This window comes from Kluyveromyces lactis, assembly GCF_000002515.2.
Source record: "Kluyveromyces lactis strain NRRL Y-1140 chromosome D complete sequence".
Taxonomy (NCBI): domain Eukaryota; kingdom Fungi; phylum Ascomycota; class Saccharomycetes; order Saccharomycetales; family Saccharomycetaceae; genus Kluyveromyces; species Kluyveromyces lactis.
In genome coordinates, this window is record NC_006040.1 from 284,342 (window position 1) to 310,283 (window position 25,942).

Consider the following 25,942-nt stretch of genomic DNA (forward strand, 5'->3'; position numbering starts at 1 on the left):
CTATATTTCAACACGCCGGCTCCCACTCACAAAAAAGTGGAAATATTTCAGATCATCTCATGTAAGTATAAAAGAATGAAGTTTAGATGTTATGCTTAGAGTCTCGAAGAACAGCTTAATTCATCTTGAGATATCAGAAGTTGTAACAAATCAACCCAACGATCATCAATAACAATGAGTGCTAGGTACGTTTAACAATCCAACTTCCAGCAAATAAAAGAGTGGATCTATACCTGAGTTGCACTTGATTTTGTGAAATATACTAATATTTTTACGACAATCAATGTGTTAATCATATTCAGTGTGTTAGATATATATATTCATTAAAGAACAATAGACATTACTCTATTTGTCTTCAATGAATATGCAACAAGTAGGGGATTTCCTGATTCAATTCGGGACAAAGATACGGCCTTGTTGACTATGGAACCTGTAACCACCAATTCATTGGCTCCACTGTCTCCAACCTATCTCTGCAAAACTCCCTGACGTCGAATGAAAGAGTGGTGTATTTTCAATTCGGTGTGACTTTGTATAAATCTTCTCTGTTTCCAATGCAATTGTGCGTTGGGGATCGTGCGTCAAGAATCACATCTGATGAATTATCCTTAAGTCTGCGGGCTATCGTATTCGAACTGGGAGATACTACCCTGCGGGTACCAAATTCTAAGATGAGCTTTTTCGCATAAGCTCCCCATTGACAATGTTCTTTCAATGAATGAACCAATTCACTAACAACTTAAGTTTCAATAATATGTACAGCAAGGTTTTAGTTCCAGAATCCCAAGTCAAGAAGGCTAAGGCCCAACAAAAGACCGCTGAACAAGTTGCCGCTGAAAGAGTCGCTCGTAAGGCCGTATGTTTTGAACTTGCCACATAAAGAAGTTATTCTTTATTTATTTTATTCAAGTCGGGAAATCATTCTTGCCTGTAACAACATACGTTTCTGATTGCCGGAACTACTCGTGAAACTTATCAGAAGATAAGACTTTTTAAAAGAGAAAGGAAAAGAGAAGAAAAAATAACGAATGTCTTGTGTGCTTATTATGTGATGAAGACCATTTGAATCCCAATTCAATTATCGACTAGCTACGGCGATGTTGTCGAACCTAATCACCATCTTTCGCCTGACTATAAAGCTATGCAAGAATATTTGGAGGTTATCTATCTCACGTCTCTCGATTTTTTAGTCTTTACCTGATGGTTTTTGAAGTGACAGTCCAAACAAATCGATCTATCAGATTGTTTTTATCAGGAATGATGTATACGTTATGGCAGTACGGTGTGATATCTCACGACGAAATCATTCTAACGATCATAATTTACTAACAATAAACAAAAAATGAACGATGGTTCATTGATTAATATGAGTAGGCTAACAAGGAAAAGAGAGCTGCCATTTTGGAAAGAAATGCTGCTTACCAAAAGGAATACGAAACCGCTGAAAGAGCTGTTATCGATGCCAAGAGAGAGGCCAAGGCCAACTCCTCTTACTACGTTTCAGCTGAAGCCAAGTTGGTCTTCGTTGTTAGAATCAAGGGTATCAACAAGATCCCACCAAAGCCAAGAAAGGTTTTACAATTGTTGAGATTGAACCAAATCAACTCCGGTACCTTTGTCAAGGTCACCAAGGCTACTTCTGAATTGTTGAAGTTGATTGAACCATACGTTGCTTACGGTTACCCATCTTACTCTACTGTTAGACAATTGGTCTACAAGAGAGGTTACGGTAAGATCAACAAGCAAAGAATTCCTTTGTCTGACAACTCTATTGTCGAAGCTAACTTGGGTAATTACGGTATCCTATCTGTTGACGATTTGATCCACGAAATCGTTACTGTCGGTCCTCACTTCAAGCAAGCCAACAACTTCTTGTGGCCATTCAAGTTGTCCAACCCATCCGGTGGTTGGGGTGTTCCAAGAAAGTTCAAGCACTTCATCCAAGGTGGTTCTTTCGGTAACCGTGAAGAATTCATCAACAAATTGGTCAAGTCCATGAACTAATTCTGAGAAATTAATATTTTGTCTTGTACAATACTTTTTTTCTTCATCATATTATAAAATCGGAACTATCAAATCAAAAACACTAATCAATTAATTTGGTCTGATCTGGTGTGACTTGATCCTTTTACTTTTTTTTTAAGGCTACTTTGGCGGAAAGATTACCTTAACTCATCATATAGATGGATTATATCAATGTATATAAGTCCACGTATAATGAATATTTCCTGTCAAATTCAAACCGATCTCGCAAACCATCCCAAATTACCGTTTTCACTTCTCTTCACAACAGGCTGTGAACCTCTTCATCTATGTAATATACACAACTCTCAGTAAGTAAATAAACTAAAAACGAATTAACCTAATCACGTGATACAGCTTATGAACAAAGGAATGGGCGAATTACCTTGATTCCACCTACAACCGCAGGGATCTTCCATGATCATCTCTAGCTCTTCAAATCGCCATAGACACAGAATAGCTAAACCAAGTGGCTGATCTCAGCAAGTAGTCTGGGGTGTTAGTCAACCGTCTTTGGAAATACGCCTCTTGGTAATTTCACGATCGGTATTTACATCTTATTCCCTGCACGGCAGAATGCCAACTTTACACTATGTACGATTAAAAAGCTTGTACCCAAGTATTTTCGACGGAAATACGATTTCTGTTATTATAAGAGTCATCAGCGCATAGAACACACATCAGCCGGAATTAGAGATGCTACGTGCATGTGGTTGGGTATATACGTGCGAACGGCGGGAATAACTACGCCAGTATGTCCGTTTCCCATGGAAAAGTTAAAAGCAGTTAGATTCATCGAAAACGCAATAGAGGCTACTAATGCCCCTCGCTATTGCCAAACGACCTTAATGGTCAAACATTAGGTTAGGGTTCCAGTTATTCTTTCTGCCTGTTATTGTTCAAATTGACAAATCACAGGGAGCTTGTTTAGCACATTTGTATTTCCATTCCTTTTGCTCAGGTGTCACCTTCGAGCAAATTCCTGTATTACTAAGTAAATATATGTAATAATAATGTATTACGAAAGAGAAAAAAAGAAACCGGATGGAAAGGATGGATTTTTTTTAGCAGCCATTCCATCGCTTGAAAGCAGCTGTCCCTACAGAAATTACTAAGCTCACAATTGCAATCCTAATTCTTGACTATTGATTTGAAATAGCCTCGTCCCCTCCTGTAATTTCGGCACAATTCCCATCCCTAAGACGGTTTCCATCGATTTGAAATATTCACCTTTTATTATTGTTCCTTAGAGATGTTTTCGATGCCGGAAAAAATTAATAAACACGCCAACAAACTTTATCTGATGTAGCTTTGCTAAGTAATTGTAACAAAGTTCAATACTGTTTATGGTTATCATTAGTTTAAGTTTAGGTTTAAGTTTACTATAGATAAGCAAAGGACAAGGTTTCAAGTGTCTGCTGAGCTTAGTATTATTTTCAATATGGAGGGTTCAAACAATGGATTGAGCAGTCGTCCTGAGAAATTGGACGGAGATCCTCGATCAACTAGTGATACCAGCAGCAGTGGTAGTTGTACTTCTCTGAAAGAGTTCAGTGGTAACAACCATGAACTTCATCAGGATACTGACCAACAGGTAGTTAAGGATGCTGCTGAGGATCCAGCGTTTCTGAAAAAAGTAGAGACTCTTTCTAGGTCATTGTCCCGTCGTACTACGACTCTTTCTGAGTGGGATGAGGTCGATGAGAACTTCGATATGTACAGAGAGATCCAGGGGATCCTTAAGGCGTCCAACGATGGTGGTATCCATTTGAGGAAGGCCGGTATCACCGCCAGAAACGTTGCTGTAAAGGGTGTTGACGCTCAGTTTCTTGAAGGTGCCACTTACGGTGATATGCTAATGTTACCTGCAACTATATTCAAGGGAATTAAGAAGGCCAGACAAACAACATTGAGAGATATCATTAGCAATGTAAATCTACTTGTTAGGCCTGGTGAGATGTTGCTTGTATTGGGTAGACCAGGTTCTGGTTGTTCCACTTTCTTAAAAACAATGGCTGGTGAGCTATCTCATTTCAAGGGTGTCTCAGGTGACATCTCGTACGACGGTGTCTCACAAAAGGATATGTTGAAGTATTTCAAGTCGGATGTTATATACAACGGTGAAATGGATGTCCATTTCCCGCATTTGACTGTGCAACAGACTTTAGATTTTGCTGTCGCTTGTAAGACTCCAAGCAAAAGAATTAACGATTTTACCAGACAACAGTATATCGAATTCATCAGAGACTTATATGCAACAATTTTCGGTTTGAAGCACACTTATAACACTAAAGTTGGTGATGATTTCGTGAGAGGTGTCTCTGGTGGTGAACGTAAGCGTGTTTCCATCGCAGAAGCTTTGGCCGCTCGCGGTTCCATATATTGTTGGGATAACGCTACTCGTGGTCTCGATGCTTCTACTGCTCTTGAATATACAGAAGCTATCAGATGTATGACAAACTTACTAAAGTCCACTGCGTTGATTACTGTGTACCAAGCAAGTGAAAACATCTATGAGACTTTCGATAAGGTTACCATTCTCTACGAAGGTAAACAAATATATTTCGGTCGCATTGAAGAGGCTAAGAAGTATTTCGAAAACTTGGGGTTCATCTGTCCAGCAAGGCAAGCAACGGCTGAATTTTTGACCTCTTTAACTGATTCTAAAGGTTTACGCAGAGTAAGACCTGGTTTCGAAAACAAAGTCCCAAGAACCAGAGACGATTTCGTCAGGGTTTGGGAAGAGTCCAAAGAATATCATGACTTAATACAAAGTATCGAACATTACGAAACGAAAGAAGTCGATGGTGCGAAGACTATCCAGTTCTTCAAAGAATCGATGGTTGAAGAGAAAGATAAGGCTTCGAGAAAGAAGTCTAAATTTACTATTTCCTATTGGGCTCAAATCAGGCTCTGTACCAGGAGAGGGTTCCAAAGAATTTATGGTGATAAGTCTTTTACTATCACAAACACTGTTGCTGCTATCATTCAAGCCTTGGTTACTGGTTCCCTATTCTACAACACCCCAAGTAGTACTCAAGGTGCTTTCTCTCGTGGTGGTGTTTTATATTTCGCTATTCTATATTTCTCTTTGATGGGTTTAGCCAACATCAGTTTAGCAAACAGACCTATCTTGCAGAAACATATCGCTTACTCATTGTATCATCCATCTGCTGAAGCACTTGCTTCTACTATCTCTAATGCCTTCTTCAGAATGATTTCGTTAACCGCTTTCCTAATCATCCTTTACTTCTTATCTGGTTTGACTCGTAACGCTGGCAGATTCTTCATGGTGTATTTGTTTGTGGCGCTCGCATCCGAGTCAATCAATGCCTTGTTTGAATTTATCACTGCTGCGTGTGACTCAATTTCTCAGGCTAATGCTATTGCAGGTTTGGTGATGATGGCCTTATCCTTATACTCCACCTATATGATTCAAACTCCTTCTATGCATCCATGGTTTGAATGGATCTCTTACATTCTACCATTGAGATATGCTTTTGAGAACATGCTAAACGCTGAATTTCATGCAAGAAGGATGGATTGCGGTGGTACTTTAGTACCAACGGGTCCTGTTTACGAGAATGTCAGTAGTGAATACAAGGTCTGTGCGTTCATCGGATCTCAGCCAGGTGAATCGTATGTTTTGGGTGATAACTATTTGAAACTTCAGTACGACTACTCATATTCACACCAATGGAGAAATTTCGGTATTTTGATCGCATTTTTGGTCGGTTTCCTCGTCTTCAAGTCTGTTATCACTGAATTCAAGACCCCTATTAAGAGTAGTGGTGATGCTTTACTCTTCAAAAAGGGTACCAGCTTGAACACCATTCCAAAAGACGAAGAAAGCAATGTTAACAGTACTGATTCCATTACGAAGACCACTGATAGCTCATCTAGGTCGGACGACCCAGCACTATTTGCTGATATGAGAAGTGAAGGTATCTTCCTATGGAAGGATATCTGTTATACTATCCCTTATAAAGGCGGCGAACGTCTGTTATTGGATAACGTATCTGGGTATGTTAAACCTGGTACTTTGACTGCCTTGATGGGAGAATCTGGTGCAGGTAAAACTACATTGCTAAACACACTTGCTCAAAGAACTGACATTGGTGTTGTCACTGGTGACATGTTGGTAAATGGTAAGCCAATCGACGCCTCATTCGAAAGAAGAACGGGTTACGTTCAACAACAAGATGTTCACATCAAAGAAATGACAGTCAGAGAATCTCTACAATTCTCAGCAAGAATGAGAAGACCACTAACTGTTCCAGATGAAGAAAAACTTGATTACGTTGAAAAGGTTATTGAAATCTTGGACATGTCCGCTTACGGTGAAGCTTTAGTCGGTAATATTGGTTATGGTTTGAACGTTGAGCAAAGAAAGAAGTTATCAATTGCTGTTGAATTGGTTGCCAAACCGAACTTGTTGTTGTTTTTGGACGAACCAACTTCTGGTTTAGATTCTCAATCTGCCTGGGCCATTGTTCAGTTGTTGAAGAAATTAGCCGGCGCCGGTCAATCAATTTTGTGTACCATCCATCAACCTTCTGCTACTTTGTTCGAAGAATTCGACAGATTGTTATTATTGCGTAAAGGTGGTCAAACTGTGTACTTTGGTGACATCGGTGAACACTCTTCTACGTTGTTATCATACTTTGAGAGAAATGGTGCACGTAGGTGTGAAGAAAAGGAAAATCCGGCCGAGTATATTTTGGAAGCCATTGGTGCCGGTGCTACAGCTTCCGTTAAGGAAGATTGGCACGAAAAATGGATTAAATCATCAGAATTTGTTTCTGTTAACCAAGAAATCAACGACTTAATCGAAAAGCTAGCCCACCAACCAAATGACGATTCTTCCACTGAATTGATTACTAAATATGCTACACCATATTGGTACCAATTCGTTTATGTTTTAAGACGGACCATGGTTATGTTCTGGAGAGATGTGGACTACTTAATGGCTAAGACCATGTTGTATATCAGCAGTGGTTTGTTCATCGGTTTCACCTTCTATAATGTGGGTACTTCTTTCGTCGGTCTACAAAATGCGATGTTTGCTGCATTTATGGCTTGTATTGTTTCTGCCCCAGCAATGAATCAAATTCAGGCTCGTGCCCTACAATCAAGAGAATTATATGAAGTTAGAGAATCCAGATCTAACATGTTCCACTGGAGTTGTATGTTGTTCTCACAATATATCACTGAATTACCGTACCAATTATGGTGTAGTACCTTATTCTTTGTATCCTTCTATTTCCCATTGAAGGCAGAATACACAAGTTTGAAAGCCGGTTTATTCTACTTGAACTACTGTGTCATTTTCCAATTATACTGTGTTGGTTTGGGTTTAGCTGTGTTGTACATGTCTCCAGATCTTCCAAGTTCAAACGTCATTATGGGTTTACTACTCTCCTTCATGATTACCTTCTGTGGTGTTGTGCAACCTGTTAATCTAATGCCCGGTTTTTGGACCTTTATGTGGAAGGTATCCCCGTACACGTATTTGATTCAAAATTTCGTTTCTTTGATGTTACATGACAAAACAGTCATCTGTACCGATAAGGAACTGTCTTACTTTAACCCACCACCGGGATCAACTTGTGGATCTTACATGACTGACTATTTCACTGAAGGGTTCGGTTATATTAAGAACCCAGAGGCCACCAGCAACTGTGCTTACTGCAGATACAAGATCGGTGATCAATACCTATCTTACATTTCTGCTAAATATGCTGATCTATGGAGAAACTTTGGTTTCTTATGGGTTTACATCTGCTTTAACTTAATCGCAATGGTTTCATTATATTACATATTCCATGTTAAGCGTTTCAGCCCAAAGTCTTTGGTAATGGGCGTTGTTGGTAAATTCAAGAAAGAAAAATGAACATGGCAAAACGGAATGTAACAAACACTTAACATATAGACATAACGTTTCCTTCACAACGTTGAGTTGTCGACCAACATCCAACCGAAATACCCCTTGTTACAATACGTGTTTATCTTACTCTTACTCAATTTTTTCTAGATTTATAGTAACCGTCTTAAAATGTATATCTGTTACTTGTACATATTAATAAAGAAAATAATACAAAGAAACAAATCATCGGAAGCAGTGCACTTCTTAAAGGCAGCCATCTTCTTGAACCTTTTGAATATCCATCGGAGTACCCATGGAAGGTCAAAAGAATAATCTGACATTCTTGTTCCAGGTATTAACGTACGAAATGAAGAAACAAAAAGTTATATTTTCCTTATATCTCAGCATAGAAAAGCCACAAAACGCCAAACCTCGCAGGTTTAGCCATATCTCTTCAATACGAAGGTCAGATGTCAGAAATTTGAGCGTTAGATAGTTGCAGATCGTATAAGCTAAATGTCAGACTGTTCTTGAGAGACAAGGATTCAGGTAAGTAGGAGGGTCACCCCATGCAGGACTACTAACCGAAAAAGAGCACGCCTGTACACCACATACCGGACAAATCCAGTAAGGTTCATCTTTTTTTGCATCTTTCCAGTTTCAAATGCTATCTATCAGTTATGATTACGGTTGCCGATGTCTATTGACGACGCAGAAGCCAGAACAAGCAGCAGTGCATTGCTTAAGGTTGATCACGGTCCTGTAATATTTTCATCGATATCTCGTAAAATTAGTAGTTTAGGGAATGGTCAGTAGTTCTTATGTTAAAGAGGGTAAATGTGGCCATTTTCTTGAACAGACTGAGATAAAGGTTTCTAAACGGTTTTTTTCCTATTGTTGATTAGATGATAATGTTGCCTAGATATACGATGCAAGTTGCACAAGGTAATGCGAGATAAGTGTAATCGGCATTCTGATAAGTACAATGATCATATGATGTATCTTAGATTGCGTTAAAAGCATTAACTCTTGCCGACAGATGCATATATAACTGCGTGGATATGCAGAGGATGGATTTCAACGATGGTAGGGAACTTTAGATTTAATGTAAGGAATGATTCTACTAATAAAGAGCCAAGCAAAACAGAAGTGAAATCCGCCATGTCAGTTGAATTAGCGGAGTATTTCAGTAATACCTCTTCTACTGTGAGTCGTTCTCACAAGAAGCAAGGCAAGTCTCGTTCCATTGATATGGAAAAGGACAAAATCGTTCAAATCGATGAGACATTGACGGAAAATGATAGTGATGAGAACACTGAAGTGATAGAGTACAGTTCGATTTGGAGCAAAATATACTACGACTACATTTTAGTGGATAAGACGCTTTCAAAATTATCGATTAAAGAATCCTTCTTGTACAACCATGACTTGAAACCAGTTGAAGAGCAAAGAAGAAGATGGGCCTGGTACAACTTTTTATGGTTTTGGGTTGCTGACTGTTTCAACATCAACACTTTCCAAATTGCTGCTACGGGATTACAATTGGGTCTCAACTGGTGGCAGACATGGATCACAGTTTGGATTGGATATGCACTCATCGGTATCTTGGTGGCCCTGGCATCAAGAATAGGTTCTATGTATCACGTTTCATTCCCAGTCGCTGCTAGATCATCTTTTGGGATCTATTTTTCCATTTGGAGTGTGTTAAATCGTGTGGTCATGGCTACAGTCTGGTATGCAGTACAGTCTTGGATTGCCTTGACACCAGTTTCTTTGATGTTACAGAGTATATTTGGTACGAACTTGCCAACTAGAATTCATGACGGTATGGGTACTCCCAATGCCACTACTTACGAGTTCATGTGTTTCTTTATCTTTTGGGTGGTATCGTTCCCAGCATTGCTAGTGCCACCTCATGCAATCCGTCATTTATTCACAGTGAAAGCCATTCTTGTTCCCTTTGCTGCATTTGGTTTCTTAATATGGACCCTTAAGAAATCAAACGGTGAAATTGCATTTGGTGCTCTAAGCGATGTCGAAGTATCTGATACGGAAAGGAGATGGGCTTATATCAGATCAATCATGGCTTGTTTAGGAAATTTTGCCACATTGGTTGTAAATGCTCCGGATTTCACACGTTTCTCAACCACCAAGAGATCTGCCTTCATAGTGCAAGTTGTTTCGATCCCTATTCTATTCACAATTACATCTTTGATCGGTATTCTTGTCACAGCGGCAGGGTTTACCATGTACAACGTCAACTACTGGTCACCAGTGGATGTGTTGGGCAGATTTCTTCAAGATTCGTACTCACCTGGTACTAGAGCTGGTGTGTTTTTAATCTCTTTTGTGTTTGCCTTGTCTCAATTGGGTACTAACATCTCTGCCAACTCTCTATCAGCAGGTACTGATATGACGGCGCTTTTACCCAAATTCATAAACATTAGGCGTGGTTCTGTCATCTGTGCATGTCTTGCACTATGTATCTGTCCATGGAACATGATGGCATCGTCAAGCAAATTCACCATGGCACTCAGTGCATATGCAATCTTCCTCTCCTCTATTGCTGGTGTTGCAAGTGCTGACTACTACGTGGTAAGACGTGGTTACATTAGGATAACACACTTGTATTCCATCAAACCAGGTTCCTTTTACATGTATAACAGATTCGGTTTTAATTGGAGAGCCCTTGTGGCGTATCTGGGATCTGTGTCCTTCAGTATTACTGGGTTCGTTGGGGAAGTTGGTGATAACATCAAAGTATCAGATGCCGCAATGCATCTGTACTACATGAACTACATTATTGGTTACGCAGCCGCTTTTATTATCTACGTTACGTTATGCTGGTTTTTCCCAGTAGCAGGTTCACCAGTTAAGAATATCCTCAGAGAAAAAGGATGGTACGAGAGATGGGTTGAAGTCGAAGACTTCCCAGAACAATGGAAAGCAATGATGCAAAAGAAAGACTTGTACGATGAGAAAGAGATCGAATACTAATAATAAACCTACTTCATATTATCTATCTATATTGCAGAAGATAGTATTATAAATTATATCATATCACCTTATACATATATAATAATATATCACTGACGCTAAGTCTGACACTGGTCTTCGTCATATTAAACTCCTATTTACTCCCTACCCCACATCATCACGAGGACAAAAATCTTCTTTTCGCCTTCTTCTCTAATACCCATTTATTTACCTTACCCGACCATTAAGCAGTCACTATTCAGCCCATCCTTAATTACGGACCAAACTAAATCCGAAAGAGAAACAGTGTCCGACCGATCCTAGAAATGACCCAAGTTGAAACTGTTTTCACCAGTTAGTGACGGGACCATGAGGGGCTGGGCGCAGCTAGGCAAAGTAGATACGAGCCCTGTTTCCCTTTTCCTTCAGAATTACAGCGCGGTTAAGCCCTTCATCAGGCGGATTTCCGACACATTGTTCCGTCCGCATTCTTAGGCTGCCTGCGCCTCATGCAATGAACAAGGGCACCGTCACTTCTACGGAAATTCACGTAAAATCATGTAAGCTTGAAGCAGTGTATAAGCCATCCAAGGGTGCCAGAACACATATCTCTGCATGTATCTCAGTATGATGTGACCTTGTTTGACGTTTCATTTCATCATTTACCATTTGGTGCTGTCCGGTACTATACCTTAAGAAACTCATGACATAATCCCAGATTTTTTTCTCGAACGCAAGATTTTTTTCTTTTCGAAGCCGCAGACTTTAAAACCGAAAATCACCATACTAAATGACAATGGATATAATCATGGGGCAAGGATAGAGGAATAGGATGAGGAAATAAAATGTAAACACTCAATGGGTTTTTAGTTTATAAGCAGTTGGTTTGAACATCATTTTTAGAATTGTCTCGATTGGTTAAGGCGGTAATAACTGCCATATAGAATTCTATTGTCTAGTTTTAGCATATTAAGGCACAGAGAATAACCAAATAAAACCATTAACTAAAATTTAAAGGAACTACAAAGGACAAAAGTTCTTTTAATAAACTAACCAAACTTTATTTTAAAAGAAGTTAAAAATGTCGGACGACTCAGGGTCCTCAATTGACGACCGAGACGGTAGAAATTCGACTTCGCCAGCTGCTGAGTTGAATCAGTATACTGGCCTTAACGCTGCGGGTGCTCATCGGCCTTATTTAGGGTTCGAAAACGATCCGCAAGAACAACAGCGTATTCAAACATTGGCAAGGACGTTAACGAATTCATCCATTGCTAGTAAACAGAACTCTAGTGTAGGAGCCCAGGGCATAAACAACGGTAATCACGGGCAAGATACTGCGGATGCAGACAGTTCGACAAACGAATCGCTACAACGCACCCTTACAAGAGCTTCCTTGCATATCAATCCAGATGATGTGAAAATCCCATTCGATGAAGACGCTAGAAGTGCTGACCCTAGATTGGATCCATATTCAGCTAATTTTGATTCCAAATTTTGGGTTCAGACTATGCATCAGATGTTCAACTCCGACCCGGATTACTACAAACCAGTGAGTCTGGGTGTATGCTTGAAAGGGTTAAGAGTTTCAGGTGTGTCAGTGGATGCAGATTACCAGGCAACTGTTGCGAACGCTCCTTTGAAAGTATTAAATGCAGCTCGTCATTTCGTATCAAAACGTGATGAATCCCGTTATTTTGATATCTTGCGGCCAATGGATGCCCTTTTCGAACCTGGTAGACTTTGTACCGTGCTAGGTAGACCTGGTGCTGGTTGCTCAACTCTTTTAAAAACAGTATCCGCAAGAACTTACGGGTTTACCGTTAGACCCGAATCCGTAATCTCATACGATGGTATCTCTCAACATGATATCGAGAAACACTACAGAGGTGATGTTATCTACTCTGCTGAAATGGATTATCATTTTGCCAATTTAAATGTCGGCTACACTTTGGAATTTGCTGCTAGATGTAGATGCCCCTCGGCAAGACCACAAGGTGTCAGTAGAGAAGAATATTACAAGCATTATGCCGCAGTGGTCATGGCTACTTACGGTTTATCCCACACGTACTCGACAAAAGTTGGTGATGATTACGTCAGAGGTGTTTCTGGTGGTGAACGTAAACGTGTTTCTATCGCTGAAGTGACTTTGGCTGGGGCCAAGGTACAATGTTGGGATAATGCCACTCGTGGGTTAGATTCCGCAACAGCCTTAGAATTTGTAAGAGCGTTGAAAACGAATGCTACCATTTCAAGAACTACTCCATTACTAGCTATTTATCAGTGTTCCCAAGATGCCTATGATCTATTTGATGATGTTTTGGTTCTATATGAGGGTCGCCAGATTTATTTCGGTCCTGCAGACTCCGCAAAACAATACTTCTTGGATATGGGTTGGGAGTGTCCTGATAGACAAACGACTGCAGATTTCTTAACATCAGTAACTGCTGCTAATGAAAGAAAGTGTAGACCAGGCTACGAAAAGAAGGTTCCTAAGACACCTGACGAATTTTATGAGCATTGGAAATCATCATCTGAATATGCCCAACTAATGAACAGGATTGATGCCTATTTGAATAAACATAACAATGAGGATAGCGCAAAAGAGTTTTTCGATCATCACACTGCTCGTCAATCGAAGCATTCCAAGTCATCTTCACCCTTCCTTTTATCATTTATGATGCAAGTGAAAGCCGTCATGGACAGAAACGTCCAGAGACTTAAAGGTGACCCATCTGTTTACGCATTTAACATTTTTGGTAATTGCTCGATGGCTTTCATCATTTCTTCTATGTTTTATAACCAAAAGGATAATACCGGTTCATTTTACTACAGGACTGCTGCGCTTTTCACGGCGCTTTTGTTTAACTCCTTTGGTTCTTTATTAGAAATTCTTTCCTTGTTTGAGGCAAGAAAGATTGTCGAGAAGCATAAAACCTATGCATTTTATCGTCCTTCAGCAGATGCTTTGGCATCAATTATTACCGAATTACCATCTAAGTTTATCATCGCTATTTGCTTCAATTTAATCTATTACTTCTTAGTTAATTTCAGAAGGTCACCAGGTCATTTCTTTTTCTATTTCTTAATTGCAATTACATCAACATTCACAATGTCACATTTATTCAGATCAATTGGTGCCGCCTGTACGACCTTGGAACAAGCCATGTTACCGGCTAGTATTTTGTTGTTAATTTTATCCATTTACGCCGGTTTCGTCATTCCTAAGGGCAATATTCTTGGTTGGTCGAAATGGTTGTATTATTTGAACCCAATTGCTAGATCTATGGAAGCAATGGTAGCGAACGAGTTCGCTGGAAGAACCTTTGAGTGTTCGCAATTTATTCCAGCAGGTGGGGAGTACGATGAACTACCATTAGCACTTAAAATATGTTCTGTTGTCGGTTCTGAACCAGGGTCTGCATATGTTAGCGGTACTGCATACATGGAAGAGTCTTTTTCTTATAAAGACAGTTACAGATGGAGAAATTGGGGTATTGTTCTTTGTTATGCTGTTTTCTTCCTTGCGGTATATTTACTATTAATCGAGTATAACAAAGGTGAGATGCAAAAGGGTGAGATGACAGTCTTCCCAAGGTCCGTCTTAATGAAGCTCAAAAAGAAGAATCAGAACTTGAAAAATGATATCGAATCGAATGACAGTTTACTAAAAGACATGACAAACGGGAATGATTCCCAAGACGAAAAAAGTGATAGCTCCAATGAAAAGATGGCTGAAAAGATTGGATCTGACCAAGTGGTATTTTGGAAGAATATCTGTTATGATGTTCAAATCAAGACTGAAACGAGAAGAATTTTGGATAATGTTGATGGTTGGGTCAAGCCTGGAACTTTAACTGCACTAATGGGATCATCAGGTGCTGGTAAGACTACTTTGTTGGATGCTTTGGCTGACCGTATTAGCACAGGTGTCATTACCGGTGACGTCCTCGTAAATGGTAGACCAACAGATGCATCCTTCCAAAGATCAACGGGATATTGCCAACAACAGGATTTGCATGGACGTACTCAGACAGTAAGAGAAGCTTTGACTTTCAGTGCGTACTTACGTCAGCCATACAATGTTTCGAAAAAAGAGAAAGATGAATATGTTGAAACGATTATTCGTCTTTTAGAGATGGAAACGTACGCTGATGCTTTAGTTGGTGTGACTGGTGAAGGATTAAATGTGGAACAAAGAAAGAGATTGACTATTGGTGTTGAATTAGTGGCAAAACCAAAGTTACTATTGTTTTTGGATGAACCTACATCTGGTTTGGATTCTCAAACGGCATGGTCAGTTTGTCAGTTGATGAGGAAATTAGCAAACCACGGACAAGCTATTTTGTGTACTATTCACCAACCTTCCGCTATATTAATGCAAGAGTTTGACAGATTGCTTTTATTGCAAAAGGGAGGACAGACTGTGTATTTTGGCGAGTTGGGTCATGGATGTTGCAAGATGATTGAGTATTTCGAGTCCAAAGGATCGCAGAAATTCCCTGCTGATTGTAATCCAGCTGAATTCATGTTACATGTTATTGGAGCTGCCCCTGGTTCACATGTCACCACCGACTATCATAAAGTCTGGCTTGAATCTCAGGAGTATCAAGCTGTCCAAAAGGAAATTGACAGAATGTCACGCGAGATGGTTAACATTCCTCAAGAAGACTCAGAGGATTTGAAAAAGGAATTTGCCACGCCATTATGGTACCAATTCCTAATAATGACTAGAAGAGTACTAGAACAGCATTGGAGATCGCCAATATATATTTATGCCAAAATTTTCACTACTTCTTTTTCTGCTTTATTCATCGGATTCTCATTTTTCAATGCGAATAATAGTATGCAAGGCCTACAAAACCAAATGTTTTCTCTATTCATGCTTTTAGTCATGTTCAGTCCTCTTGTTCATCAGATGTTGCCACAATATACCGATCAAAGAGATCTTTACGAGGTGAGAGAAAGACCTTCCAAGACTTGCTCGTGGATAACTTTTGTATTATCACAGATTGCAGCGGAACTTCCATGGAGTTTCCTCATAGGTACAATTACCTATTTCTGTTTCTACTACCCGGTTGGTCTTTACAGAAATGCACCTAACACGGAACAAGTACACGAACGTGGTGCACTTTTCTGGTTAATTTGTATCGCATTCATTAATTTCACAATGACATTCGGACAAGCCTGTATTGCTGGTGTTGAACGTAGGGAGAATGCCGCTTTGCTAGCTAATAACTGTTTCATGATATGTTTAGCATTCTGTGGTGTTTTGGTTACCAGAGATAAGTTGCCAGGTTTCTGGAAATTCATGTATTACTTATCGCCCTTCACGTATTTGATATCTACCATGTTAGCTACCGCAGTCGGAAACTCTGATGTGCGCTGCTCAGCCAAGGAATACCTCCATTTTTCACCAGCTCCCAATATGACATGCCAACAATACATGTCTCCATATATGAGTGTTGCCGGAGGTTACCTTTTGGACGGAAATGCAACCGATTCTTGCGGATTTTGTGTTATGGCTGAAACAAATGTCTACTTGGCTACTGTAAACATCAAATATAGCCAAATTTGGAGAAATTGGGGAATATTCTTATGTTATATTGGCGCAAATGTGTTCCTCTTCGTATTGCTTTACTGGGCTTTCAGGGTTCCAAGAGACCACTACCTTCTAATTAAGATCCATGCCATCAAGTCAAAGATCACTAATTCTCTCAAAAGTAGAAAATTGATTAGATCTTCCAAGAACAATGAGGCCTAATTCATTCTTCAAGTTATCTATTCTTCTATTCATTCGCATTGAATGAGTCAAAAGATTGCGATGATTATTTTCTTCATCTATCTAATATTACTTTGTTTTATTCTATTTTTAATGTATGACATTCAATAATGTGGTTTCACTTCCAGTATGCTCAAAAGGCTGGGTTTACTTTTCAATTCTATCAATTTCAAAAGATTTTAAATATTATATATACAACCGTCCGTAATTAGTTGATATGTAAGAATGCTTGATATCTACAGCAATGGAAATATCACGATTTTACAGCACGCTTTCTTTAGAGTGCTCATTTGAATTGTAAGCATCCGACTCCTCATCCTTTAAGATATCCATGTACTGTGACGGACTTGAAGCAATATTGACATACTCATCATCTGATAATTGTTTACGGTTCATTTTTTCCAACCTTTCGTACTCTCTCCAAGTCCTCATTTTAATCTTAGAATGGTCAAATTCACCTTCGTTTTCGTCCGCTGTCTTTGTTTCACCATCAATTACCCGAGTTTCACCCCAAGAGAAGTCGTCAAATTTCCAATACGAGTATGTTGGGAAGACGAAGTTCCAAATTGGCAAAGCGATTATATAGCACAACATCCAAAGTAAGTATGACCATCTAGTGGCTGTTACGATAATCAATAAACCTGGGAGACCTAAAATCAAACCAAGTAAGACCAAAGTTATAACGGGAGTTGGGTGGGAAACAATGGCAAAAATGATGACATAGACTGTGAAACAAATAGCCAAAGGTAAAACTAGTGTTCCCACAAGCTCCATTGCGATGATGAATTGCATTGAGAAACAAAAAGTACCACAAAGATCCTTCACTAAGACCAACTCAAACAAATTGTGGACAGTAGAGTTAATCCAACGTCTTCTTTGGGAAAGCAAAACTTTGAAAGTGGCTGGAACAACGGTTTTACAAGCAGCCTTAGGAACAAAAACTGTTTTACGTTTGGGGAATGTTTTCAAAAGTAGTGATGATAGATATCTATCTTCACCTAATAATAATAGATTCTTCTTATGCAATGTGTCCGTAACGTTATCTGAATACCTTTCGACGATATCCGGATTCGCAAGAATAGGAACCCAAAATCCGTCTTTACCTTTCGGCGTCTTAATTCTATAAACAGAAAAACAACCTGGCAAACACGTTACGGAACCGAAAACCGATTCAAACGCCTTAGACTGATGATGAGAAATAAAATACTCAAAAACTTGGATTGCACTAACCCACGATTCACCTTTATTGGCGATTTTAGTCTCACCGCACAATCCCATGATTAATGGATCATGCACCATTTCTGAAAGCATATGAGTCAAAGAGTCTGGGAAAACCTTAGTATCTGCATCAACCATTAATACTGTTTCATAAAAATTAGCCATTAACCCTGTAATTTGCCATATATTTTTCATTAGTTGGAACTCTAAAGCCGACATTCTTTCATCAAAAGTCACTTTTTGTAGGAAAGACATCAATATAATTTGTGAATCACGCTTACCTCTGTTACCAGGCTTCGCTGAGCCTTGTTCTTCAGCTGTACCACATTTTACAATGGTGATAATTGGAACACGTTGCTGATTTTCGGCGGGTATGGTGGATTCATCGTATTTATAAAACCCAGCATATATTTTTGCCATATTATGTCTTTTTGCGCCAACTGCAATTGCAACGTAAGGATAAGCTGTAACTTGCTCCTTGGGAATCACAAAGTCTTCCATCATATCTAATACTATGTCCGGGGTGGTTCTGTCATTACCAGAACCTTTAATAATACCATCGCAGATTACAACGATTAATTTATGAGAGTTTGGATAATCTGTGGTTGCAATGGAATCTAATGTTGTTCTTAAACCTACCTCATCTTCTGAATAACAGGTGACACAGCAGAGTGAGTGAACCAATGGAAATCCATAGGGCATGAAGTCTGGGGGCGGCTGTAATACTGCATCGGGGTGAATGATCGTTGGATCTAACGATTCCATAGTCATTGAAGTACCGAAAGGATCAAGATTGTCGGAAAAAGGATTAATAGTGGAGACCGGTCTTGACTGCGAGGCGAATCCAGCATGTGCACTTTTTCTCTTCATTTCATTCATATATGCTGATTTCAGCACGGATTGTGTAGTCATTGTAGACATACCAGTACTTTCAAGGCTCTGAATGACAGGATCATTCAAGTGTACAGATTTACCCAATGATTGTTGGCTAAATCGGGATTTACGGTTGAATAAACTGATACTGGAGCTGTTTTTTTTATGATTTTTCTTCATTGGTCTTAATGATGGATCAACGGGCTTCAAAGGACCACGAGAATTGATATCTTCTGACCAATCTTCTAAGTCGTTATTATGTTTGGCGAGTTGTTTGTTGTCAACAGTGTACGCACCTTGTTTTTTTGCTACAAAGTAGTGGAAGTAGCACGCGATGAAGAATTTACAACCGACAACGGATAGAATGAATACCAAAGATAAATATAATACCACTTGAGAAGCAATACAGCCGATACTTTCTGAATCAATAACACCAACCTTAGCAAGTTCAACGAGACAACGGGCTACATTTCTTTCTCTGCTAGTGGATAAGACCAATGAAATGTCATAACCTTCTAAATTGGCTGATTTCAAGACATCAAATGTCTCTGGATATGTAAGATCGTCAGTTTCTAGCCAGTCTAAGATCCCCAAATCAATAACGTCACCATTATATACAATCAACTTTCTCGTAGAATTTTTAATATCCTCCCAGGAGAAGTATACCTCCGCCGGGGCATTAAGGGCATAGTACTGTTCCCTGGCAGTCGAGCTCGTGTGACAACCCCAGCCAGCGTAGTATTCTGACTCTGTGAAGTTAGGTTTACTTGAACCATCTTGGTTAACAAGTTTGCATGGGAAGTACCATGCCATATTTCCGTCGTCATCGAAAGGAATAGTAGAATTTTCTCTTGGTTCAATCAACCCTTTGCAGTTACCGTTAACGTTTTGGAAAAGGAAAGACGCGTCCATGCCACCAGCATTCACAGGAGGATATAGAATATTAGATCCCCCAGGGATACCAGCTGCAGCTGGATGAGAAGAAGATTCTAGAGAGTATGCCTGTCCATGAATAATTAATTGTCCTGTGGTGGCTTCATTGTTGCGCATCCTTACTTTGCCTGGAACACAGACAGTTCTTGTGAACCCGAAAGTCAGGTAAGCGACAAACGCTCCAATATAAAAGATGATTGAAATCAACCCAATTTTATCTCTCCATGCTCTTTGAACCGCTTTTGTCTTCATGCCAAACAATTTTAAAACGGAAGGAGGAATGAAGATTGTAATCAAAAAACAGTACGATTGCCATAACGAAAAGCCCACTTTGGGCTTGTTTTGATCTTTGGCCTTAGATTCTAACCTTTGTCCGATCTCTATTGGAGGAGACACGTTCTTTTCTGAATAAATACTGTTTTTCTTTTCAAACCCATCGCTACCCTCCATTACCAACCTTTCATTTGGTTCACCATATTCACCCACTGTGTTCAAAGAAGAACTTGGAAGTTTATCGTTTGACTGTACATTCAGGTCTTGCATTGGAATATCCAACGAGGACTCTTCAGGCAAAGCACCTGTTGTGGAAGGATTGATCTGAAGATGAGTTTCCTTCGCTTTTAAAGCATAATAATGGTATGGATGGTCTGGATCTTTAAAACTATTTCTTTCAGGTCTGACCAAAGAGCCTTGTCTTGAAATCTGTCTCTGAGACCGAGATTTCAACAGTGACTCGTTGTCAAATGCATAGTAATCATCAGACATGAGGGTCTAAATGATATTGTGTTCAAAATGAAGAAATCGGACAACAAAAAAAACCACAGTCGAAAATAAATAGATATATGACCTCAAATGATGGTAGAAAACAGCAGTTAATATCCGTAATGTGAAATGAATAGAACAGACAATGTTGCTATTATTTTATTGTCAATATTTTTTTTCCGAGTTTTAAGTCAATTACTATTTTTATCACAGATCAGATTCTTTAGTATTGAAACGAATGGGGACTAAATGCACCGAATGGTATGTATGCAACACTCTAACCGCACGTATGATAAAAGCAGAAAACAACAGGGTATCTTCGAAGGGAAATCTCACGATTGGTGCGCAGTCTGCAACATGTAAATATTTCAAGAATTAGACATAAACAATGACAATAATATTAATGTTCTAATGCTGATGATGGAGATGATGGTTTCTGTGTTAGCTTTTTCGAAACCTGGGATTTACTTCAGATTATATTTACCCGGATATTTCATGGGAATGGCGTCCATTCTTTTACCCGATTGGGTTAAAGGACTTGTCACGTGAGGCTACTCCTAATCAAGAATTTTCTCGGATATTCCGGAGCACAAGCGGTGCGTGTGTTCCCGGGTTCGAATCTTTAGGGGACCAGTAATATATATATATATATATATATATATATTACGATGTGTGCTGCAACAAGTTACAGAGTAAAAGAGATCGACACATGAGCCGGTGATGAGGAAAAAAGCCTGATCCAAGCAACCACGGCAAGTACCGACCTGAGATCTCGGGTATGGTGATCCTGTATATGATATGATTATCATGAACTTTTTTTCCGAATCTGATTCCGTTCTTCGAATTGGCAACTGTTTAGTTTATTTGGAACCCTATCTCGCATTTGATAACGTCGCAAAAAAAAATGGACTACCTAGATAGAATTAGGTTAAAGGCTGCAACTCGATAAGCGAGAGATATCGATAGGTTGCAAGATATTGACTATAAGACATGTTTCAAAACATAAATATATATATATGTATACTAGAGTTGGTATTCTTGTTTGTCTCCAGGTTATGATGTTCCCTTTCCTGTTCAGTATGGAGCTAGTTTGAGCTACAAACAATACATAAACATCAAAAAAGAAAACTTATGACATCTACCATTGCTCCAACAACTACAACTACAACTACTGATTCTGCGACAGGCACAATCAATCTCGTCGGCCATGTTCCTTTGCAGATTGCTCCTGGAAGATTGAACGATACAATCTTATCTACCGGCAGCGAATTTGGAGGTGTTGCCAGATGGGGTGAAGAACGTCACGAATTTGGTATGAGGAGACTTGCAGGGACCGAATTAGACGGTAAGATGAGAGATTGGTTTGTTCGTGAATGTAAAGATCTTGGTTGTTCCATTAAAATTGACCAAATTGGTAACATTTTCGCCATATATCCAGGTAAGAACAGTGGGACTAAACCAACTGCGACAGGCTCGCATCTCGACACTCAGCCAGAAGCTGGTAAATACGATGGTATATTGGGTGTCTTAGCCGGGTTAGAAGTTCTAAGAACGTTCAAAGATAACAATTACGTCCCAAATTATGACGTGTGCGTTGTCGTTTGGTTCAATGAAGAAGGTGCCAGATTTGCCAGATCTTGTACTGGGTCTTCTGTCTGGTCACACGATCTTTCCTTAGAGGATGCTTACAGCTTGGTGTCAATTGGTGAAGAACATCCAGAGACAGTTAAAGAATCCTTAACCAAAATCAATTACATTGGAGACGTTCCAGCATCGTATCAAGAGAATCAAATAGATGCTCATTTCGAATTGCACATCGAGCAAGGACCAATCCTGGAAGATGAGGATAGACGTATAGGTATTGTTACAGGGGTCCAAGCATACAATTGGTCCAAAATCACCGTTTCGGGTGTTGGTGCACATGCAGGTACGACTCCTTGGAGATTGAGAAAGGATGCTCTTTTGATGACCTCGAAGATGATCTGTGCTGCTGCGGAAATTGCTGAAAGCCACGATGGTTTGTTTACCACCGGTGTTATAGACGTTAAACCATACTCTGTTAATATCATTCCAGGTGAAGTTACCTTCACGATGGATCTAAGACACTACTCTGATGAAATGTTAAAGCAGATCATTGAGGAGATTCAATCTGCTTTTGATAAGTTGATTAAGAACAATAAGGGCGGTGCGTTGACATATGAAAGGGAGGTCCTACAGGTCTCGCCATCAGTCAAGTTCAACGAGACATGCATTGACTGTGTGTCACGTTCTGCGTACTCGCAATTTGAAAAGGATAAAGTGAAGCCTATGTGGTCGGGCGCCGGTCATGACTCTTGCCAAACCGCACCGCATGTGCCAACTTCTATGATTTTCATTCCATCAAAAGATGGCCTATCGCATAACTATTATGAATACTCTTCACCTCAAGAAATAGCTGATGGTTTCAAGGTGTTGTTACAAGCTATTATCAATTATGATAACTATAGAGCAACTCGCGGCCATTAATTGAAATAAAGCTAACTTTGATTTTATAGTAAAGGTCCAAAACAATTGTAAGTTATCAATTTATATTTATTTGTTGTGTAAACTTACTAAAAACTTTTATCTGTTTACTATGTTTTGATTGTCTATTTATCTTCCATAAGATATGCTACTGTGTGGATTCATTTCTCTCCAACAGAGAGAATGTTTCCAACACTTGGTAAGTTTAATGAACCGCTATCTTCGGCCTTGTGCTTCCAGCTGATCAGTAAACGTAAATATTTCATCAACAAAAAGATTATTGATCCTGTAGCTCTGAAAGCCGCTAATGCTGCAACGGACCATAAAATGAATTTCAAGTAAATATTATTGACCGTTTCCTCAGGTTCATAGATCTGTGTAATGATCATCATCAAAATCAAATTAGATAACATCCAAACCATAACTATCCTGGTTCTGATATCCCGGTAATAGTCATTTTGCTTCTGCGTTAAGTCGACCTTTTCTTCAACCATCTCCTTCTCTTTTAACCTAGATTTCAGTTCTTGGTATTTATTATCAATATCTTGAGGCCATTGATCAGTGACAATTGTGATACCATCAGGACCTTGAATAACCTCTGCACTAGGAATTGGTTTAGCTGCTTCCGTGGAACCCTTGGTACCCCAAGAAACATCATGGGTATTACAGAATGCGAAAATTTGTAACGTACAAATGAAACTTGGTAACATTAACAGATATTGCACCGAAGAGGTGAAAATGTGCCATGGATCTAAGTACAACAAGGAAGTGAAAGCGTATAAACCATAAGTTGATAGTAAAGAGACAACAATGTTCACAAATACCGAATGTTCCTCTGTTCCATCGTCTAATGTTTTGATGGCAAAAACTAACCCACAAACCAAAGCATAAGTCGAACAAATTGTCAACATGACCATTGAAGAAATGAAAAGATGATTTGCACCTTGTGGTCTGTTACCCATAGAAATAATGAACAAAGCACAGAGGTTACAAATCAGAAGGTATTTGAAAAATGTGAAGAGTACATCCCCATGGGGAATAATAGAATTCATGGACCCTGCCAAGTAATAGAAAGTCAGGAAGAAGTTAGAAATAGAGAACCACGAGAAAATCATTTGAACTAGTTGATATAAGAATTCGATGTGGAAAAAGAATTTTCTAGTTGTCGAATGTCTTGTTTTCCAAATCTGATGGAAATGTATTTGCGCGTATAATGCTGAAAACATAGCACCATTCAACCAACGTCTTCTTTGAGAAATAAATTCTGGAGGTTCTTCTGGAACATCTGTCTCACCAGTTGCTTCTTTCACATATTTAAGAACCCATGCTTCATCCCTTTTAGCAACTAATTCCCAACATAGAATTCTATCTTCTGCCAAATACATATTGGCTGTGAAAACATCGTGATCTCTACCTTCTTGTGTTTCACCTAGGAAATATGAATGCAGTGGACCTGTACCATCATCATTGTTTTTTAATGCTCTGTAACGGTATGCTGAGAGCGCACCAGGAAGCACAGTGATATAACCGAAAACACTTTCTAATGGCTTATCAAGTATATTGGACATCTTATACTCGAAATTTTGGGCAGCAACTAGAGGATTTAATAATTTCATATCAAATTTTCCCTTCATGGTCTTAATCTGGCCAGCAGCACCGGCGACATTGGAATCCATATCGAACACCTTCCACAAGTGATAAACGGCGGTACTATTCAATTTCGTGCCTACATCCACTAATGTAACAACAGTTGGATCCAAGATGGGACAGAAAGCATTGAACAACCAACGATGAGAGTTGATTTTCTTCTGATTTTCTTCTTTCAAACAGAAAACCATTTGGCAAGGTACCGTGCCTTCACTTCTATAGTTTAATTCCTCATCAATAGACACCTGTGTAGTAAGCTCGAAAATATGCGCTTTCACTGGTTCACCATTAACGGTCGATTTAGCCATATCCTCTTGATATACACCGATAGCTGCCAAGTAGTCCAAGGAACCTTGGTTTATTCTAGATCTACCATCGCTGATAATGATAATTTGAACAGTTTTCCAGCCGGTTGGTCCCCAGACGTTAGATTTGTGACGTTTGCACAGATGGGCGACGTTCTTTTGAATGGAGTGTAACGTCCTAGCTAAAGCGAATTTGTCTTCGTTATACATTGTGACACAAATTGTAATTTGACATTCTCTATTCATTTCTGCCATTCTCAAATTATAACCGTCCTCAACAAACGTGTCAGGATCACTGGTACAAGCCGTATATCTCATTTCGGTAAATTCCGGAGAATCTCTTTTTGGAATAATATCTCTCAATCCACTTGGGATTGGGTTGTCGAGCTTCAAGATTCTTCTTTGCTTAAAAGCTGGAGGATGTCTTCTCACCTCAGATAATCCACGCTTCTTGTAAGTTTGTGTCTTTGGATGATTCAATTCAAATTTCGTCTCGCCGAAAGTATCACCTGAGTAAACCGTACTTTCTCCGCTGATTTTTCTGCTATCATACGTGTATTCTGTCTCATTTGAGGTTAGTCTTTGGAATAAAGGACCTGGTTTAGTAGGACTGTTGGTGTATATGTCATACAAACTCTCACCATCATTGCTTTCAACGTCAATGAGTGCATGATTCATTCTTCTTGGAGATTCTTGCAAATTGGCTTGGTACCTGTTTCGTGGCAGTGGGGAATTGTGCACACTATCGATAAGGGTATTATTCATTTTCTGAGGTGAGTATCTGGCAGCAGCTTTTGAAGGTGATGATGGATTACTATCAACTGCTGGAAAACCTTGAAAACGACTGGCATCATCATCGTATGAAACAGCACTGTAACTATACTGACTAGCTCTCATAGCAGCCCGTTGTGGAGAACGTATCACTGGAGGCTCTTCATCCTCTGCCATGAATGGATTCCTTGTCATATTGGAAAGGCAAAGGGCAACTTCTAGAGAGTGTATCTGCCGAATAAGGCTAAGATAAGGGATTGGATAATGTGATTAACTGGGTGTGTT

The 25,942-nt window shown here is 39.4% G+C and overlaps 7 protein-coding genes and 1 non-coding gene across 8 annotated transcripts; 6 read left to right on the forward strand and 2 right to left on the reverse strand.

Moving 5' to 3' along the window:
• Nucleotides 1-174: 174 nt before the first annotated feature.
• On the forward strand, nt 175-2,004 carry KLLA0_D03410g (60S ribosomal protein uL30; the record flags this gene model as incomplete). The annotated part of the gene is made up of 3 exons (XM_453218.2): nt 175-185; nt 763-856; nt 1,384-2,004. 3 exons carry the CDS (start codon nt 175-177, stop codon nt 2,002-2,004), a joined length of 726 nt encoding a protein of 241 aa, XP_453218.2.
• SNR39 lies at nt 1,046-1,136 on the forward strand. The gene has a single exon (XR_002633575.1). It is a non-coding gene; the product is annotated as a snR39 (small nucleolar RNA).
• A 1,459-nt stretch (nt 2,005-3,463) lies between the features above and the next one.
• SNQ2 (ATP-binding cassette transporter SNQ2) lies at nt 3,464-7,915 on the forward strand (the record flags this gene model as incomplete). The annotated part of the gene is made up of 1 exon (XM_453219.1): nt 3,464-7,915. One exon carries the CDS (start codon nt 3,464-3,466, stop codon nt 7,913-7,915), a length of 4,452 nt encoding a protein of 1,483 aa, XP_453219.1.
• A 1,056-nt stretch (nt 7,916-8,971) lies between these two features.
• FUR4 (uracil permease) lies at nt 8,972-10,885 on the forward strand (the record flags this gene model as incomplete). The annotated part of the gene is made up of 1 exon (XM_453220.1): nt 8,972-10,885. One exon carries the CDS (start codon nt 8,972-8,974, stop codon nt 10,883-10,885), a length of 1,914 nt encoding a protein of 637 aa, XP_453220.1.
• A 1,060-nt stretch (nt 10,886-11,945) lies between these two features.
• Nucleotides 11,946-16,628, forward strand: KLLA0_D03476g (pleiotropic drug resistance family ABC transporter; the record flags this gene model as incomplete). Its single annotated transcript, XM_453221.1, has 1 exon — nt 11,946-16,628. The coding sequence occupies one exon, from the start codon at nt 11,946-11,948 to the stop codon at nt 16,626-16,628; it is 4,683 nt and encodes a 1,560-aa protein (XP_453221.1).
• A 279-nt stretch (nt 16,629-16,907) lies between these two features.
• On the reverse strand, nt 16,908-20,435 carry CHS3 (chitin synthase CHS3; the record flags this gene model as incomplete). The annotated part of the gene is made up of 1 exon (XM_453222.1): nt 16,908-20,435. One exon carries the CDS (start codon nt 20,433-20,435, stop codon nt 16,908-16,910), a length of 3,528 nt encoding a protein of 1,175 aa, XP_453222.1.
• A 1,128-nt stretch (nt 20,436-21,563) lies between these two features.
• Nucleotides 21,564-22,937, forward strand: KLLA0_D03520g (M20 family metallo-hydrolase; the record flags this gene model as incomplete). The annotated part of the gene is made up of 1 exon (XM_453223.1): nt 21,564-22,937. One exon carries the CDS (start codon nt 21,564-21,566, stop codon nt 22,935-22,937), a length of 1,374 nt encoding a protein of 457 aa, XP_453223.1.
• A 158-nt stretch (nt 22,938-23,095) lies between these two features.
• CHS2 (chitin synthase CHS2) lies at nt 23,096-25,852 on the reverse strand (the record flags this gene model as incomplete). The annotated part of the gene is made up of 1 exon (XM_453224.1): nt 23,096-25,852. One exon carries the CDS (start codon nt 25,850-25,852, stop codon nt 23,096-23,098), a length of 2,757 nt encoding a protein of 918 aa, XP_453224.1.
• Nucleotides 25,853-25,942: the final 90 nt, after the last annotated feature.